This window comes from Magnolia sinica, chromosome 11, assembly GCF_029962835.1.
Source record: "Magnolia sinica isolate HGM2019 chromosome 11, MsV1, whole genome shotgun sequence".
NCBI lineage: Eukaryota > Viridiplantae > Streptophyta > Magnoliopsida > Magnoliales > Magnoliaceae > Magnolia > Magnolia sinica.
In genome coordinates, this window is record NC_080583.1 from 19,456,437 (window position 1) to 19,475,221 (window position 18,785).

Sequence of the window (18,785 nt, forward strand, 5' to 3'; positions counted from 1 at the left end):
ATTTACAGTAAAACGAGTTGCAACAGGAAAGAATAGCAAGCATACGATGCTTTTGGCTGCATAGTCGGAGCAACAATAATAGCATTCCGACCCTCTGCTTTTTGTGCATCTCTAGAATCTTGGCTACCTAGAAAGAATAAACATGATGCATGACCAGGTTAAAAAAGGTGACAATAAATTGACCTTCTAAACACACAGTGAATATGACATGAAAACTTGAGTCTTCATAGGATCATAGGAATTCATTAAGACATGCATGCAAGAATACGGTGACAAGGATAGAACAAGGACCTAGGTATTTGTGGACATCTAAAAATGCATTATGGTGATAGTTACCCACAAGCTAGTATCACCTTTGCACATTTAAAAAAAAAAAAAAAAAATTACACATTTGATTATCCGACTATCAGATTGGTCGACATCTATTGGAAAGAAATGAAAAATATTCAATCAGTCATTTCAACAAACAAGTGCCCACAAATAGTTGATTGTAATCAATCCATGTGATAGACTATTAGATAGCAGTTTATTGGAGTCAACCTATGTAATGGTCTATCACATAGCATCCATGGGAGTCCCAAGCCTGGATAAAGGAAGGTGGCATCAGGTTGCAAGATGATGTCAAATTTTTGCCATAACTTCAACCATGAACCCGGATAATATGACATTCTTAAGGTTTATGATGATCTTTACAATAGATTGGAGACAAGAGGTGAGAAAGACGTCTTCAAACTTGCAAATTGAGAGAGACAGAGTATCATGTTAGATGCATTAAGAGCAATGATTGGAGGGTATTAGTCAAGCCCAGTGCGATCAATGAAATAGAAGCTATTTTCCAAACTTGTTAAATGCGAACCACTGAGAGACATGGGGATAGAAGGAACCATAAATTCAAATGACATTGAAGACCATAGATACTTGAGTAGAGAATTAGGATATCTAAAGTGAAAAAAGCTTTAAGAACGATGAAAATAGGAAAAGCCCTCAAACCAAATGGTATACCAATAGAGTTTTGAAAGTGTATGAGAGATATTGGGTTATTTTGGTTGACAAAGGTGTTCAACAAGATTGTAAGGTTGAAGAAACTGCCAGATGAATGAAGGAAAAGTACTACGGTACCTATTTATAAGAGTAAAAGAAACACATAGACCCTCACTAACTTTTTTATGATTAAACGTATGAAACATACCATGGACCTTGGGAGAGTGATTGAGCAAAGGCTAAGGCATGAGACAAATATCAGAAAATCAGTTTGGTATCATACCAGGGAGGTCTACCACTGAATCTATTCTCCTATTTAGATAATTGATGGAGAGATATAGGGAGAGGAGGAAGGATCTCCACATGGCCTTTATTGACTTAGAAAAAGCACACAATAGGGTACCTAGAGAGTTGATTTGGGGGGTGTTGGGAAAGAAAAGAGTTTCAAGAGGATATATTGATATGATTATATATGTGTGAGGGAGCACTAACAAATGTGAGGACCATTAGTGGAAAGACAAGTGAGTTTCCAATTACTGTAGGCTTACACCAAGGATCGACATTGAGCATGTATCTTTTTGCATTGGTTATTAACGAGTTAACGAGGCATTAACAAGAAGAGCTCCCATGGTGTTTTTTGTTTGTAGATGACATTTTTTTTTTAATGATGAGACAAGGATGCTCTAAAATCTAAAGGTTTCAAAGTTAGTCAAACTAAAACAAAGTATATCGAATGCAATTTTGGCAACTATAGGACTGAAAACAAGGAATTAGTTTAGATTTTTTTTTTTTTTTTAAACTTTCATAATTATATTCCTAATCCAAGTCCTGGGAATCCCTAAGCCATTCGGTGGCTGCCATTACAAAAGATGGGGCAAATATTACACAAATTAGGGACTGGATTGATGAAACCTGCAGGTTGTTGCCGGAAATGTATACGCTCAAACCATTCGGCTTCAACGAGGTCTTGATGAGTTTGCAGTTGGAGATTAGGGTTGATCTCCTACTCATAGCAAGAGTGCTTCATGAGGACAGACCCATTCTTCATATTCGAAGATAGGAGGAACATTCAATATTTGGATACAACAAGGCATGGTTCTTCATTTGGGGGATCCCGATTGAGTTGTGCTTTTCAGATTTCTATGTTTGTTGCTTCTTGCATAGGTGAAGTGCCACCATTAGATCCGATGACGGAAAATGGCGAGGAAGTGGGGGTGGCTAGAGTTCGCATAAGAAAGAAGGAGCAACGAGACCCAGAAATTGTGTCGCTAATTATCAAAGAGAGAGGTGGAGATGTAGGTTTACCGAGAGCTGGCAAAAGGCATTCAGCTTCATTGAGGAGCTTATTGGAGATTGCAAGAGGCAAGGGAAAGGCTAGGAAACCATGGAATCTGGGACAATAGGGGTGACAAAGCACATATTCGATGTTCCGCAGGAATTCCAGACATTCAGAACAATACGTGTACTACTTTGATTGGCAAGAGGTAGTTGGTGAAGATGGAGGGTGAACACGGAGAGAAGCAGGGATCGATGTGTGGCCTCTCTAGTGCTGCGGGTGCTCCAAGAGATGAGTGCTCCCCGAACCGCCTTTTCAATCTTGCTTCGGATCTCGACCTGTCCCTGAACCATATCGAATGCGCCAAGCATATTGCCTATGCGAAAGCTTCGAATGACACGTGGCGTTGGGGTAAGGAAGAAGGGGACATGTGTCATGTTGATTTGCTTCGGGATGACACGCGTCGATTTGAAAGAGGTATAATGGTGATTGACCGTTCATTTGTCGCTACAATGGATTCAGACGATGAAGATTCTCTGGATGTTGGCACACGTCTCTCGGATAGCCATTCCTATGGAGAGTGTGCGGCAGTAAATCTCGAACGCTTGGCCCATGTAAAATATAACTTCACACGCACATTATCTTTTAAGTATTTCGCCCATGCGAAAGGCTTTCACTCGCTCGACTCAAGCCTGAAGCGGCTATATAAAAGAAGACCATTCAAGCTCTCAAGGCAATCTCTTCTCAGGGGGGTTCTCAACAACAGTTAGTTCAATGTGACTCCTTCGAGGAGGTGGCCCTGGTGGCCTCTCCACGAGGACACGATCTTCACCAACTTGGATTAGAATTGGTTTTTTATTCGGATGGTTCTCTAAAGGTTAGGTCTGTGGGGGACGTTGAGTTGTGGGACTATGCCGAGACAGATCTTGGAGGGATGCTAGTGGAAGCTCAACCGCTGGACAAGGCCCTGCTCGAAGATGCAATAATTGTTACTCCGCTCTGCGCTGAAAGGGTTGCTAGTGTCTCGTCTACCATATGTGAATTCATCGGGCAACCAAATTCGAGGGAACGGTCAAGCAACGAGGCGATAACAGAGGAGCAATTCCAGTGGATTAAAGACATCCTGGTCAAAGTAGGGGTATGGTGGGTATGTCATATGGAACAAGGGATGAGGATGTTTACAATTTTTACCATTTTGTGCAAGCCAAGGCAAAACAACAACACCAATCTCGCCAAAAGTTGAAGACCAAGAAGGTTCCCAAGGGCTGGAGAGAGTTGATGGGCCTGGAGTGCTCCATTAATTATGGGGAAGGCCATCAGTGGTATGCTTGCCAAAGGGGTTAAGAATAGGATGTTCAAAGGATTTGATATTCAAGGGGCCAACATCCAAATATCCCACCTTTAGTATGTAGATGATTTGCTTCTCTTTTGCGAAGCTAAGGAAATGTTGGTAAATAATCTTCGGAAAATTCTGGTCTATTTTGAAGCCATTTCGGATTTGAAGATTAATGTGGCCAAATCAAAAATGCTTTGATGCACGATGGATAATCTAAACTATAATGATGTGAATGAATTAATAAACAGATTATTTGAGTAAATCAAAATATAAAATATTGCCAATATATCACAAATCTAAATAAATCAAGTAATCAACTATGCTCAAATTCAAGGCCACATCACAATCTCGTAAATGGATCTTAAGATTATCGATCGGAAACAGCCCAATGGAAGGTAGAACTTCCATCTAGCATAGGATTCGATCTAAATCTGAGGATTCACTTGCGCTTTGTTAGGGTTGGAAAGAATTAGGGTTTGGAGATTTAAGGTTTACGGAATTTAGGAGATTAGGGTTTGGAATTCTAGGCTTATGGAATTTGGGAGATTACGGTTTGGAATTCTAGGTTCTAGGGTTAGGCTTTTAGTTTTTAAAGGGGAACGATCAAGGACCAAAAAGAGGGAAAGAATGAGGGAATGGGTATGGCCGTACGGCCGTACGAACAGGGGGGTCTGTACGGTTGAGGTTTAAAGGGTTTGGGGATGGTGGGGATGGGATTTGGGTTGGGGAAAAAAAAAATAGAGAGAGGGAAGAAGAGTGAAAAAAAAAAATACATTTAAGAGAATGAAAAAGAGAGACAGAGAGAGAGAGAGAGAGAGAGAGAGAGAGAGAGAGAGAAGATAGTTGGAATTACTCCATGGCTTCACACCAAACTCCAACAAAGGAGGAATTTTGCTCCAAAATAAAGCAAGAAGAAAATTTCATTCAATAGCCAATAATCCCTGGACTTTACACGTCCAAGCCTTATATGCTCTATTTAGAAAGTTTTTACAAAAACACCCTTAATACTATTTAATGTCGAAAACAACCCTAATATCAACTAAATCATAAAATAAGCCAAAATAATCAAACTAACTAAACAAAATTACTAAAACTAGAGTCCAATATGAGTCCATGATCAAGACGACCCAACGATCAAAATGGTCCAACGGTCAAGATGGCACATCATGTGAAATCCAACAGTCCGATGCGAAATCCAATGGTCCGATAGATATATCTAATCGATCCAATATTTCAATACCATTGTTGTCATGTGCGGTCGCATATGCGAATATGCGATCGCATATGCGCATATATTTGGCCCGATCACATATGTGGCGGTGGCATATGCGATCCTTGCACATATGTGATCGCGTATGCCACATGTGCCAGCATATGCGATCGCATACTGGCCAACGGTCAGATTTCTGACCTTTTTTGACTTTTTTTTTTTGAAATCCGGATTTTTACTCCATATATATGCATTCTAAGCATTCCTACTTACAAAAAAAGCTCAAACTCTCTCTCTATTCTCTATTCTCTTGCTACATCCTCTCTTACTAAGCACTTTACATTTTACAATGTACATTCTACATTCCATCCACTCCTCTCCATCCATATTCCATTTCCATATTTCTTTTCTTTTCTTTCAACTTTCAAGAATCAAGAGGGTATAACAAGAATCAAGATTCAAGAATCCAAGATACATGATACATAATACATGATACATCATTCATACCATCCATATTCAAGATTCAAGATCAAGAGTCAAGACAAGAGTCAAGAGACTCCTCACTCCTCTAGTCCTCTCCAATCTCCATCCACTAAGTTTTCTAAGTTCTGACTTCTAAGTTTCTAATTCTAAGTTTCTAACAACTTCTTTCTATCATTTTTTATATAAATATATTTTGTTTGTTAATTGATTTGTTAGTTGTTACTTACTTACTTTGTTAATTGTTAGTTGTTATAACTTACAAGTTTGAAGTTACAGCTTACAACTTACAAGTGACAAGTTACAACTTACATTACAGGACTACAAGTTACATCTTACAAGTTACAACTTACAACTTACAAGTACAAGTTACAACTTACAACAAGTTACAACAAGATTTCAAGATTACAAGTACAAGACTACAAGTTACAACAAGATTTGAAGTTGGGAACCTCTTTTAGATTTGTTAGTTGTTACATTTGTAATTTTACTTTTATTTGTGTGTAAATCTCTCTCTCTCTCTCTCTCTCTCTCTCTCTCTCTCTCTCTCCCCCTTCTCTTTCTACAAGTGTAAGTGTGTAACTCAACTCTCTCTCTTTTTCTCATTTTCTTTTCCCTCTTATTCTCCCTTTCTACAAGTGTAAGTGTGTAAGTGTAACTCAACTCTCTCTCTCCCTCTTCTTCTCCCTTTCTAGTTTCTACAAGTGTAAGTGTGTAACTGTGTGTGTAAGTGTAACTCTCTCTCTCTCCCCCCCAAGTCCCATCTCTTTAGGCTCTTTAGTCTTTACTCGTACTTACTCTCTTAGTCTCTTAGATCTACTTCTTTCTTACTTCTTAGTTCTTCTTCTTATACTTCTTAGTCTCTTACTTTACTTTTCTTTTTATTTGTAGTTTACTTTCTAGTTTCTAGTTAGTAGCTAGCTAGTTACTTTTTAGTGCTAATAATACACACACACTACCACTATCCACCATCATAATGTCTTCTTCCCAATCTTCCTCTTTGAAGCCCAAGTCGAATGACCCGGGTTGGAAGTATGGGCACTACCGTAGTGCTACCGAAAAGACTCACATAGTATGTGAGTTATGTGGGTTTGTGAGTTCCGGTGGCATTGCAAGGCACAAGCAACACCTTGCACATTTACCGGGGTCAAATGCAAAAGCATGCGACAAAATTACTCCAGAAATCCGAAAGGAGATCGTGGAGTATATGGAAAAACAATCAAGAAAGAAATGCGATAATGCCCTACGTCAGGAGGAATATATGGAACAAGATGCATATGAAAATATAAATGTAGTTAATGTAGATGAAGCTAGTCCCACTCCCCCTACTTCAACAGGCCGGTCTAGACCACAAGTACAACCATCGAAAAGAGCCCGAGGGCATGGGCCCATAGATAGATGGTGTAGACCACACCCCGAGGATGTGGTCGACTAAAGGGGTAGAGGGAAAGGGCCGGCTCAAACAACTTTAGAAAACCGGTATAAACAAAAAGATAGGAAAACCACAATTCAATATATTGCTAAGTGGTTTTACCAAACCGGCGTTGCTTTCAACGCCATTAAATCGAAAAGCTTCAAGGTAATGATTGAGGCTATAGGTCAATTTGGACCTGGGCTTAAACCTCCTTCATATCATGAAATGAGGGAGACATGCCTAAAAACTGAAGTTGAATATACACAATCCTTCATAGCTGAATATAGGGAATCATGGAAAATATATGGTTGTTCACTAATGGTCGATGGATGGACTGATAGATCCAGTCAATCTCTCATTAACTTTTTGGCAAATTGTCCAGCTGGGACAATGTTCTTGAAGTCAGTGGACGCGTCGGGCCATTCACACACAGGAAAATATTTGTTTAACTTACTAGATAGTGTAGTTGAAGAAATAGATGAGGACTACATTGTACAAGTAATTACAGATAATGCAGCCTCGTATGTAATGGCCGGTCGTCTTCTTATGGAGAAGAGGCGACATTTATTTTGGACCCCCTATGCGGCCCATTGTATTGATCTTATGTTAGAAGCTATAGGTCGATTATTTATAATCGTGATTGCAAGGGCTAGAAAAATCACGGTCTTTATGTACAAACACACCCTTCTTCTCAGTCGAATGAGAAAACAAATTGGGGGTAACTTGTTACGTCCAGCAGTCACCCGTTTCGCTATAGCCTTTTTAATACTACAAAGGCTACATGCAAAGAAATCAGAACTTAGAAGCTTTGTAGTGTTGGCCGATTTTACAAGTGGGCCTTGGTCAAAGAAGGATGACGGGAAACAAGTTCAACAAACAATTCTTTCTCAAAGTTTTTAGACTCAGGTGATAAAGGCGCTAAAATCATCCGAGCCCTTAGTCTGTATGTTGCAATTGGTGGACGAGGATGAGAAGCCCGCAATGGGCTACATATATGATGCGATGGAGAGGGCGAAAAATAAGATCATGGACCATTTTAACTATAGAGACCGTGATTACAGGCCAATTTTAGATATTATAGATAGAAGATATGGCAGCCAAATGTCATCCTCATTGTATTCGGCTGCTTACATCCTTAACTTAGTCTGTTTATTCGCTTCTACTGATCCAGCAGAAGCACTAACTATGCATATGGTTGGATTTATTGATGTCTTGGAAAGAATGATTCCAGATAGAGGAGAACAGGACAAGATCTCAACTTTGTTGGACTTCTACATAAAAAGTGAAGGGATAATCTTAAGGGATATCGTAATAAGACATCGGACAATGAAATTACCCAGTAAGTACTTCTATGAATGAATGTTACTATGTTAGTGTAGGCATGTCAACTGTGTACTGAACTCTTACAAAAAGTTTTTCTACAAAGTGTCTCTAAGAGATCTAACGATTCTAACCTATACTTAAACTGTTTTTCTCAGCTGACTGGTGGGCTGCCTATGGAGTGGACCCGAACAGGAAGGATCCAGCTCTAAAGAAGCTGGCTATGAAGATTCTTGGACTCACGTGTTCTGCCAGTGGTTGCGAGCGCAATTGGAGCACGTTCGAGTCGGTAAGTAAAAGTTTAGACTGTTTAGTAATTGTTTTGTTTTTTTGTAAACTTTAATTTTTTAGTAGCCTAAGCTAAATTAATTACCTAAATAGCTAATGCCAAATGCGCTTTCTTTCTTGCAGATTCATACCAAGAAAAGGAATCGCCTTGAGCAAAAAAAGCTCAACGACTTGGTTTTCGTTCAATACAATCAAAAATTGCGAGAACGATTCCAAAGTAGGAAAGAAAAGCCCGGCTTCTTTGACCCTATCTGTTTAGATGAGTTGGATGCAGATAACGAGTGGCTCGTAGAGACGGAGGACCCGGTATTTGCTGGAGAGGATCTGACATGGGCACAAGTTGAAGATGCCGCATATGGATCGACACCTGGTGAAGGTAGTAGTACCACTCGAAGGCGAAGGACGAGGAGAAGCCGGGGGGCGAGTAGTAGCCGTCAACCCGTTGATGAGATTAAGGAGATTGGAAAAGGAGAATGTGATAATAATGATCAAATTGAAGATCATCCACCATTGGATGTTGATGAAGTATTAGTACGTACAGATGACGAAGAAACGGAAGGAGAAGAAGTGTAAGTGGAAGAAGGAGAAGACTCGAATGATGATGATGGTGGTGGTGGTGGTGGTGGACTTGGTGGTGATGTGCCACAATGGATGCTAGATCAATGTATATCATGATTATTGATTAATGATTAGATAAATAATAAATTCATAACTGCTTAATTTTGTTTAATGGTTGTCTTGTCTCATAAGTCTAAGTGTGCTGATGTTGTCGATTGTTTGTTGATAACTTGATATTGAATCATTGATAACTTGATATATTATGTATTGTATTTGTATCACTATCATGAGCATGTAGTGTTGCATGTTGAATATGGATATTTGATATTTCGTATTTCATATTTGTTATTGTTATTTGTTAAATGTGAGTATGTAACTACTAGTACTAACTAAAATGTTAATTGTTAATGTTAAGATCATTTAAGAAGTTAACTATATTGTAATTTGTAAATTACTAAATTGTAAATGTATGATGCATGTATCATGTATGGAGTATGGTTTTATTTTTTTAACTTAAATTAAATGTATTTCATGTCCCAATGACATATAATAATTTATTTTGATTTTTCTGATTTTTTTTGAATTTTTTCTGATTTTTCTGATTTTTTTTAAATTTTTTGAAAAAATGCGGAAAAATATATATATATGCGACCGCATATGCGATTGTGAGATCGCATATGCGCACACGCATATGCAATCGCACAGGATCCCATATGCTATTTGACAACCTCTCAACTAAGCAGCCCACATGCATCTTCCCAGTGTGGGGTCTTCAAACGTGCATGATCATGCATGTGGAGTCTTCAACTTGGCTAGGAACTTAAATTGGGCCCACTAGGCTCCATATAATGATCACCTAGCCATAAATAAAGTGGGGCAGCACTCCTCTGATAAACTCTAAAAGGTGCTTGCATGCCCTCATCATGCATGGAGTGCACGTTAGTGGGGATGATCTTGACCACTTCGCTGGCATCTTTGGGTGTAAGATAGCCTAGACAAGTTCCTTCCCCACATTATTCCTAGGATTGTCGGTATGCATTGGAAAGCTTGTTAAGCACCTTTGGATAGAGTAATAGAAAGAATTGAGAGAAAGTTCGCCTCGGGGAAGTGTCGCTACTTATCTTCAGGGAGGCGGCTAACCCTTTTTAAGTCGGCATTTTCCAATATGCCCGTTTACTTCTTAACTCTATTCAAATGCCCCAAATCAGTGGTGGATAAGTTGGAAATTTTGAGAAGGAATTTCTTATGGGAAGGAGCATGCAATAAAAGGAAGTTCCATATAGGGGTGTACACCAAGTCGAACCGAGTCGAGCTGGCCTCAGCTCAACTCGGCTCGGCCAATAGCTGAACCCAACTCGAACTCGGCTCGGCTCGGTCCTCGAGCCTGACTGGCCAGCTCAGCTCGGTTTGGTCAGCATCTCGGGCCAGTTCGAGCCAAGATCGAGCCGAGTTCGCTTGTGCAGCATTTTCACAAACACATGGACTGCACCTTCAAAATCTCACTGTATGTAAAACAGCAGCAGTGGTTTTACAGATATTTTATCAAACACCTTCTAAGCAACATAAAAATCAAGAAAAAAAGGGTATTTGTTTTATATACATACCTTCCTTGCCACCAGCCATACTTCATAGAGTCATTTCATCAAACACTTGGTGAGCAACATCAATATCAAAGTAACCGAGTCACCGAACTGGTTTGATTCGAATTCGATTCGAGTTGGGTTCAATCCGAGTCAAGTCGAGCTGGGGCCAGCTCGAACTCATTTTCGAGTCGAGTCGAGCGAGCTAACCGAGCTAGCTTGGTTCATGTACACCCCTAGTTCCATCTACTTAGGTGGGATGACATGTACAAACCAGTTAAAGAGGGAGGGGTTGGCAATAAACCGTTGTGGGTTATGAATACTACCCTCCTTAGGAAATGGGTTTGGCGATTCAGGGAGGAAGGAAGGCTTTAGAGACAGGTGATAGCTGGCAAGTATGGCACTCAAGAAGGCGGGTGGTTCGTAAGAAACTCCTCAATGTATCGAGCGTCAACAATTTGGAAAGAAGTGGCTAATACTAAGCACTTAGTGAGGAGGGGGATTCTCTTCAAGCTTGAAAGGGGTAACAGTATTCGTTTCCGAACCGATCGTTGGTGTGGTGTTCATACACTCCAACATCTCTTCACAATGATTGCCCACCTTGCTCCAGATAGGTCGATTATAGTGGCAGATTGTTTCTCTATCGTTGAGGGATCGGTGGTATGGGCCCCGCCTTGCAGAAGGAACTTGTTAGAAGATGAGATAAACGAGATTTCTGAGCTTCTAGGATTCCTTAGTAATGTTCAGCCCGAGGTCCTCGAAGTTGATTTAATGTACTATCCTAGGATGAAAGATGGGAGATCGATTACATATTAATTTCAGCAATCAACATATAAAATCAAGCATGTCCTCATAATATATTCAGAAATTCACATTTATAACATGAAGATCCTAGGTTTTCACATACGCGGTGCATGAAAATATAGACTAGTTCAAAGGTGGCCCGCTTGGAAGTAGGGACTTCCAATCTAGCATGGGTAGTGCAACAACCACTTGGATAGATAATGATGCAAGCAAAATTCTGGTTTAGGGAAAGTTTCACAAAAATAAAAATAAAAACAAATTCAGATTTTGATTAGGGTCTTAGATTCATGGATGGAAATTTAGGAATGGGGTTTTAGGGATTCAAAGGATCTAAGGTTTAGAAGGTTGTAATGGAAAGGAAAAGAGGAAAATAACAGAAGAAGAATACCTTTCGAAGAAAAGAGAGGAAGAATGTAAGAAGAAAAATATCCTTCGAAGAAGAGGAAGAGGAAGGATGTACCTTGGGGAATCCACCACCAAACAAGCTTCTACCCTTCCACAATTCAATTGGAAGGGAGGGTTTCTCACAAACCCTAAAAAACCTTAAAATACAATGAGGAAAATTCATTTACTCAAGAGAGCTTCTCCCTTTTTTCTTTCTTCTCATTAACACCACTAGGGTTTGAACCCCCCCCCCCCGGTGGCTTTATAATTAAAAATTCAGCATAATTACAACTATGCCACTCACTTAAGTGAAGTGGCCCACAATCCAAAATAAGAAAAACTAAAATATTTATTATCAATCTCAACCATCAAATAAATCATAAAAATAACAAAAAACATAAAGAAAGCAATATTAAAGTCCAAGGGGCCCAGATCAGGAAAATTTAGTGGCCCGATGGCCTGATCGACAAGATCCAACAGTCATATCGACACGAAATAGAAACCTTATAACTAAAATGGTCTCCTAAGCAAGCATCATCCCAAAGTAGGGTCTTCCTGACAATGTGTTCCGTATCTGTTACGATACGCCCGTAAAGGCCGATACGTATAGGTAACGGCCATGACTGTTATGTGATACAGGGGTGAAACAGGACAGTTAATTTTTTGGGACCGTATCGGCCGTAAAGGTCGTTACAAGGCATAATGACCGTTACCCCCGTAACGGCCACCCCCCCCCCCCTCTTTTTTTTAACTTTTCTCATCCCAAAAACTCTCCTAGATCATTTTGCAATAGATTTCGACCACTCTTACTATAGTTTTTAATATTAAAATCATAGATTGAAGTGATTTGAGCGTAGTTTTTAATATTAAAATCATAAATTGAAGTGATTTGAGCGAATAGAAGCTCCAATGGCCCCTTTTTTTTTTTCAAAAAATTGAAAAAGTAATATTTATGCAATTTTTCCTATTTTTAGTTTTAATGCTTGATTGTGATGTGTAAACATTAGATACACATAATCATGTTCACAAATTCACTAGACAGCCTGATACAACACTCCCACCAAAGAGTGTACCGTTACACTACCATAAACATGTTCGAAACAAAAAATGAATACATATTTGGAATATTTACACTATTCTTGATTTTCTAAATATTTTTTCAGAATTTTTTGGGCAAAATAAAATTTTCAACCGTTACGGTGATTGTAGCAGTCGTTACGACCCCGTATCGGCCGTTACAGCCGATACCCGTATCGATAACGATGGTGACTGTTACGGCCACCGTTACCGATACGGAATACCTTGCTTCCTAATGCACGTCCAATGCATGTGGGGTCTTCAAAAAGGCCCGACATGCCCCATCTGGAACTTGTCTCCAATCCACAAAGAAAGTTACGCTGATGTGGGTGGTCATCTTCGTCTATGGTACACCCGAGTAGGTCTTTTGATGTCCCCATCAAGAAGGCAACAAGGATGGAGGCCCCTAAAAGTTGGTTACAAATAGGAAGCTCGACCGCGTGAGCTAGACAGTTAGGAAACCTTTACTGGCCTAGCACCCTACCCTCTTCATCAAAGGTTACTAGAAGGGTTGGCTTCCCATCAACTTCTCTAGGGTGTTTGGCGAAGCCGGAGCAATAATGGATGTGGTGCTACCAAGTGATAGATATACGGGGCAGCTAGGGGATTTGCATTTGTTCGGATGAGCTCGGAGGAGCTTGCTAAAGTCGTAAAGATGTTGCATGGAGAGCATTGGAGGAAGGAAGTTATTCGTATAGACGGCACGATTGGGTCTTGAACTTAACAATAGGGAAAGCAAGCCTCTCTCAGGAACAGAGAGCTCGGCATCATTGCTATAGGCCTCGGAAGCTGCATAGAAACAACTGATGTTATCGCAACCCTCGTTGAATATGAGAGTTGGTCCATTTAAAGAAGCAGTTGTGGGAAATTCCACCCCAGTTCGAGCCCCTAACAGCAACCCAAAGGGAGCAATAAAAAAGCACATAGTTGAAGAAAAGATGGTCGTGGTCGAGAGCGATGGGAGGGAACGGGTAGTCCACATCGATCAGGAGGTGATTTCCAAGTCTTGGGAACCTCTAAGCCACTCAATGATTGCCATTATAAATGAAGGGGCAAACATCACTCAGATCAGGGAACGGCTCATTGAGTCATGCAAGTTGATGTCAGAATCATATTCGCTCAAACCGATAGGTTTTAATGAGGTCTGGATTAGATTGCGGCCGGAGGTGAGGGTGGACCTTCTAATCATGGCATGAGCTCTTCATAAAGACTGCCACATTGTGCATATTCGACGTTGGGAGGAACATTCAATGTTCGAATATGACGAGGCTTGGTTCTTCATCCGGGGGATCCCTCTTGAACTATGCTTTATGGATTTCTACATTGTTGTTGCCTCCTGTTTGGGTGAAGTGATGTTAGATCCGATGACGGAGAATGGGGAGGAAGTGGGGGTGGCCAGAGTTCATATAAGAAAGAAGAAAGAACAAGGAAATCCGGATTCAGTGACGACGACCATCGAAGATAGAAAGGTGGTGATGCGGGTGTAGCAGGTGGCGGCAAAAGGAATATAGTTTTGTTGGCGGAACTTCTGAAAGATGCAGGAGACGAGTGGGAGCGGGAAGCCATGATTTTCGGCCAGGCGCTGGTGACGAACTACAGGAGCAATGCTCCGCTAGAACTCGAGAAAGCCGAAACATTGCATGCGCTAATCGGATTGGCAGGCATATGGTAGTGGAGATGGAAGGCAGCGGATGACGACACGTAGCGATGGGTGGGTTGTAGGAGCACAAATTGGGATAAGTTACTCCTCGAACCTCCTTTTTTAGACTGGTTCGAACCCCGACCCTCGCCCAAGCAAGCCGGATTGTGTCAAAGCTAATGCCTTTTTGGCGGTTTCGAAAGACACGTGTATAGCTCGAGAAGCGGAAGGGGACTAATGGCCATAAGAGATGCTTGGGGTGGACGGGTGTTGAAAAGAAAAGGATTTAATGCCAATCAGTAGTTCATCTCTCGCAACAATGGAATCGAACGATGATGACACTTCAGGCTATGACACATGGCACATTGATGATCGTGACTCTACCGATGGAGAGGCCACTAAAGTCGCACAAGGAAAGCATGCGGCAGAGACATCTCTCAAATGGTTGGCTCATGGGAATAGTAAGCTGACATGTGTGGAATCTTCTAATTACGTGACACGTATCAGGAACCCGCTCGTGTGAAGTCACCCTGACTTTCTTATATCAAAGAAGGCGCTTATTCGTAGCCCTAAAGATGATTTCTTCTCAGGAGGGGACCCGAGGAGCTACACAAGTGCGATACAGGTCCTCGAAGGAGGATGCTCCGATGGCTTTCTCACAAGGAAGCACCCTATATCATCTTAGAGACGAATCAACCCTCAACTCGGACAGAGCTCAAGGGGTAAATTTTGAAGCGGACGCAGAGTTTCGATATCTAGGAGACTGATATCGGACGGATGCTAGTGGAAGTTCGACTGCGGGTAGAGAATCTTATGAAGGAAGCCATGGTTGTGACTCCCTTGTGCGCAGAGAAAGTTAGAGAAAACTCGACTTCTGTCAGTACATACAACAGGGGGAGGCTCGTGGTAAGCTCTAAGGATCGAACAAGCAAAGGGGTGATCGCAAAGGAACAATTTCAATGGACTAAAGACGCCCTGGTCAGTGTAGGGGGTCTGGTGGGTATGTCTTACAGTACGCAGGATGGGGATGAATATGATTTTTGCCAATTTGTGCAAGCCAAGGCGATACAACGACATCAACATCGCTAGAAGTTAAAGCCCAGGAAATCCCCCAAGGGTTAAAGAGAGTTGTAGAACTTGGAGAGCTCCATTAATTATGAGGCTGCAGGCAATGTTCAAAATATCGGTATCGCGTTACGCATCACACCCCTGGGATACAAATACATATCAATTATCACATGGGATATATCGATTGTATTGCGTAATGTATCATTACTGTTGGAAACATGGAAAAACATTGGGAAATTGGTCGAATTTTTCAATGAAACTTCAGTGATTGTTAAAAAAGACATCAATACATATAAATCAAAACATTACAAAAAACAAGTGCACATAATAGATTTTCTTTATATGGGGTCCTAATCTATGCGTTGTCTAACTAAATTGATGCAAGTATATTCAAAGTCTATTCATAGAATTTATAAATGTAAGAAGACATGTGGAAACACAAGCAATACGTTCAAAAGAAGAATCACTAGATCAGGTTACATACATGTTTGGACACAAAGATTGCAACAGATTTGCGAGAAATTGGAAAAAAAAAAAAACCAATTTTCCGCAACTCGGCCCATCTCCTCCACATCTTAAAATTGAAGCTCCCAATCCATGGTTTTTCATGTAAAACATGAAAAATCGTGGATTTGTAATAATTTGACACTAATTTAACATGATTTAGAAAAAAGAAAAGAATCGAAAATTAAAAATGCTCACTGAATTGAACATGTGGGAAATATCCCACTACTTACGGGTTTCGTATCACATACGTGGGATACAAGATTTATCGTGAGATATATCGGCCGATATCGTCGATACTTAAAACACTGGTTGCAGGCAAGGGGAAAAGGGCGAGATTAGGGAAAGGCGGTAATCAATGATAATTTTGTCTTGAAACGTTAGTGGGATGGGGAGCAGTGTAAAGAGAGCTCAGGTCAAGCAAATGTGTAAGAAGATGAAGGTTGACATTATTGCAATTCAGGAAACCAAGCTACAATCGGTGGACAAAGGTACGATTAATTCTATTTGGGGCTTTAGCAATGTCAATTGGGTCTCTCCCAATGCTTTGGGGGCAGTTGGGGGTATCTCGGTTGCTTGAAAAGCTGTGTATGGAAGAGGCTAGATGTTTTTTTGGGTTCTTTCTCTCTCTATGTTGCTAGGAGATGTTTCATTAGGTTTTCAGTGGGTGTCCTCCATTGTGTATGGCCCCTGTAGAAATGCTATGCGGGATCAATTCTGGGCAGAGTTGGATGGTGTCAGACATGTGGTCGTTTTCCTGGTGTATTGGCGGGGACTTCAATGTCAACCGTTTCTCCTACAAAAAGCTTAATGGAGGGCGGGTGACAACTGCTATGGTGAGATTTTCTGACTAGGTTGGAAAAACTCACCCGGTGGATCTCCAAAATTTTCACTAAAAATTCCACTTTTGTCTCCATGTTTCCCTCAGTCAGCAAGACATTTCCAAGTATCAGCAATATCGATACATGTTTTTGTATCCCAGCTAGTTATACGTAATGATACCGATACTACAAACATTGGTCCTAATATACAACATTAACTAACGGTTAAAGCAATTATTTCTAGTTGGCCATAGGCTTTGCATGCTTTGGCCTGCCTAAGGCTTGCAATGGCATGATTTTAAGGTCAGTATATCTTGATGGTGTAAGCCACCTGATGGAAAGCTTGGATCTCACACGTGCATTTCAGATTGGCACGTGTGCATGCATGCAAATTGGCATGGCTCCACATGGGCCTCATTGCTAATTAAACCCCTATCACTTGATTTGAATCCCCAGTAAACGAGAATTACACAGGAAAAAAAAATGCTTTTGGTAGGCTCTTCAGTGATTTCGCCCAAAAAAAAAAAAAAAACTATTGACTTCCAGTCAAAGGTTATTCTACTACAAAAGTTAATAATTTTGGGGGAAATGGCAATCATCATAAGCAGAGAGTTATTTGACTAAATTAACCCTAAAGAGAAAGTCATTCCACTGGTTTTTGCTTTAATAAATAGTAACAACAACAACAACAACAAACATGCAAGACTTATTAGCATTTTACATGCACAAGTACCAAGCAGGAGAAAAATTAGTTGAATATCAAATATATTGCATTAGAAATGTGAAAATTGAATTAAGAGAGTATTAGAAGTACCTTGTAGACCCAAAACCTCAGGAGTAGTGGCATCCTGATCACCTTGTTCATGTGGAGTTGTGCTGGAATTTTCCTGAGCAGGCTGAGTAGACGAGTTTCTTACAGCCCCATACTCAGCGTGCAACTTCAAAAATAGTCGCGTATGAAGTTAGAAAATGTAATGCAGAATCAGCAATTGTAAAGATTAGTACCCGAGAATTATCAGAAAAAATAGCCAGAAATATCTGCAGAATAAATCTTAACATCATAGACTTGGGTGACACGGCTATGATGATGGCAATGACAAGCTTCTGTGATCTTGAAAAATATGCTAACTCCAGCCAAAGACCAATTGCAATCACCCAACTAAAGAAAGGTAGCCTCACTAAAAGCATATTTCTTTTTTGTAATAAGAAAATTAATAATAACGAAGATTATTTAAGAAGAAATACGGCACGGTAGAGATCAAGAATCACAACACGCATTATAATGGAGCCCAGATTGCTCTAGTATAGGTGCACAGTTTAGCACTCAAATATCATATAAAGATCAAAATGAGGATCAAATATACTAATACAAGTATACATCATGACAAATAAAACTGATCCACCTTTCACGAAAAAAAAAAAAGAGCAATAAAATTGACCCATGCTCTCAAAAACACATACACACACCATATTATGGTCTGCACCACCACGAATTTAACAGGAGGGCCCTGTCTTGATTGGCAGGACCATTGGATATGTGAGGGCCACCTTTGTTTCCCATGGCCCAAAGACGATTTCACTTTTTTTCTGAAAGGCAACAAAACATCTTAAGAAAATTCTAAAAGGATATAGAAAGGGAACAATCAAGAATTGGAAGTAAGGTGTCTTCAAATCGAACAACATAGAATCCTAATTCCTAACCACAGCTATCCTCAAAGAATAACTACAAAATTACGCCAACAAAAACCAAAAGAAGAACTTGGAAAGACAAAAAAGATACATACATACATACATACATACATACATACATACATACATATATATATATATATAAACGGGGGGCCTTCATGATCACAGCCCATCTATGATCTCCAATCTTACTCTCCAAAACACTTCCTCATTTAGTCTCCAACAATATTTCCAATAATTACATATCCAATTTGACCTATGGACAAATATGCAAGCATACGTTTCATACTTGTTTGAGTAATAGCAATGATATTCCCCAATATAATGCTAAGAATAGCTTGGATTTCTAGAAGAAG

The 18,785-nt window shown here is 40.2% G+C and overlaps 2 protein-coding genes across 3 annotated transcripts in view; one reads left to right on the forward strand and one right to left on the reverse strand.

Annotated features, from left to right (window-relative positions):
• The window catches only part of LOC131218898 (protein pleiotropic regulatory locus 1-like), a 151,676-nt gene that overhangs the window by 116,957 nt on the left and 15,934 nt on the right, over positions 1-18,785 (reverse strand). For both annotated transcript variants that reach the window (XM_058213776.1, XM_058213775.1), the window contains exons 3-4: positions 17,555-17,678; positions 46-127 (exon numbers count right to left, since the gene is read on the reverse strand). In XM_058213776.1, coding sequence (XP_058069759.1) covers positions 46-127; positions 17,555-17,678 — 206 coding nt within the window. The remainder of the gene's footprint in view (positions 1-45; positions 128-17,554; positions 17,679-18,785) is intronic.
• On the forward strand, positions 7,869-8,893 carry LOC131218899 (uncharacterized). Its single transcript, XM_058213777.1, has 3 exons — positions 7,869-8,036; positions 8,176-8,306; positions 8,429-8,893. The coding sequence occupies exons 1-3, from the start codon at positions 7,883-7,885 to the stop codon at positions 8,876-8,878; spliced, it is 735 nt and encodes a 244-aa protein (XP_058069760.1). The 5' UTR covers positions 7,869-7,882; the 3' UTR covers positions 8,879-8,893.

What these genes read in the sequence shown, in the direction of transcription:
- LOC131218899 (XM_058213777.1), top strand. Translation starts at nt 7,883, where the DNA reads ATGCATATGGTTGGATTTATTGATGTCTTGGAAAGAATGATTCCAGAT. An exon ending in TCGGACAATGAAATTACCCA is followed by an intron (nt 8,037 to 8,175) that starts GTAAGTACTTCT and finishes TGTTTTTCTCAG; the next exon opens with CTGACTGGTGGGCTGCCTAT. An exon ending in ATTGGAGCACGTTCGAGTCG is followed by an intron (nt 8,307 to 8,428) that starts GTAAGTAAAAGT and finishes TCTTTCTTGCAG; the next exon opens with ATTCATACCAAGAAAAGGAA.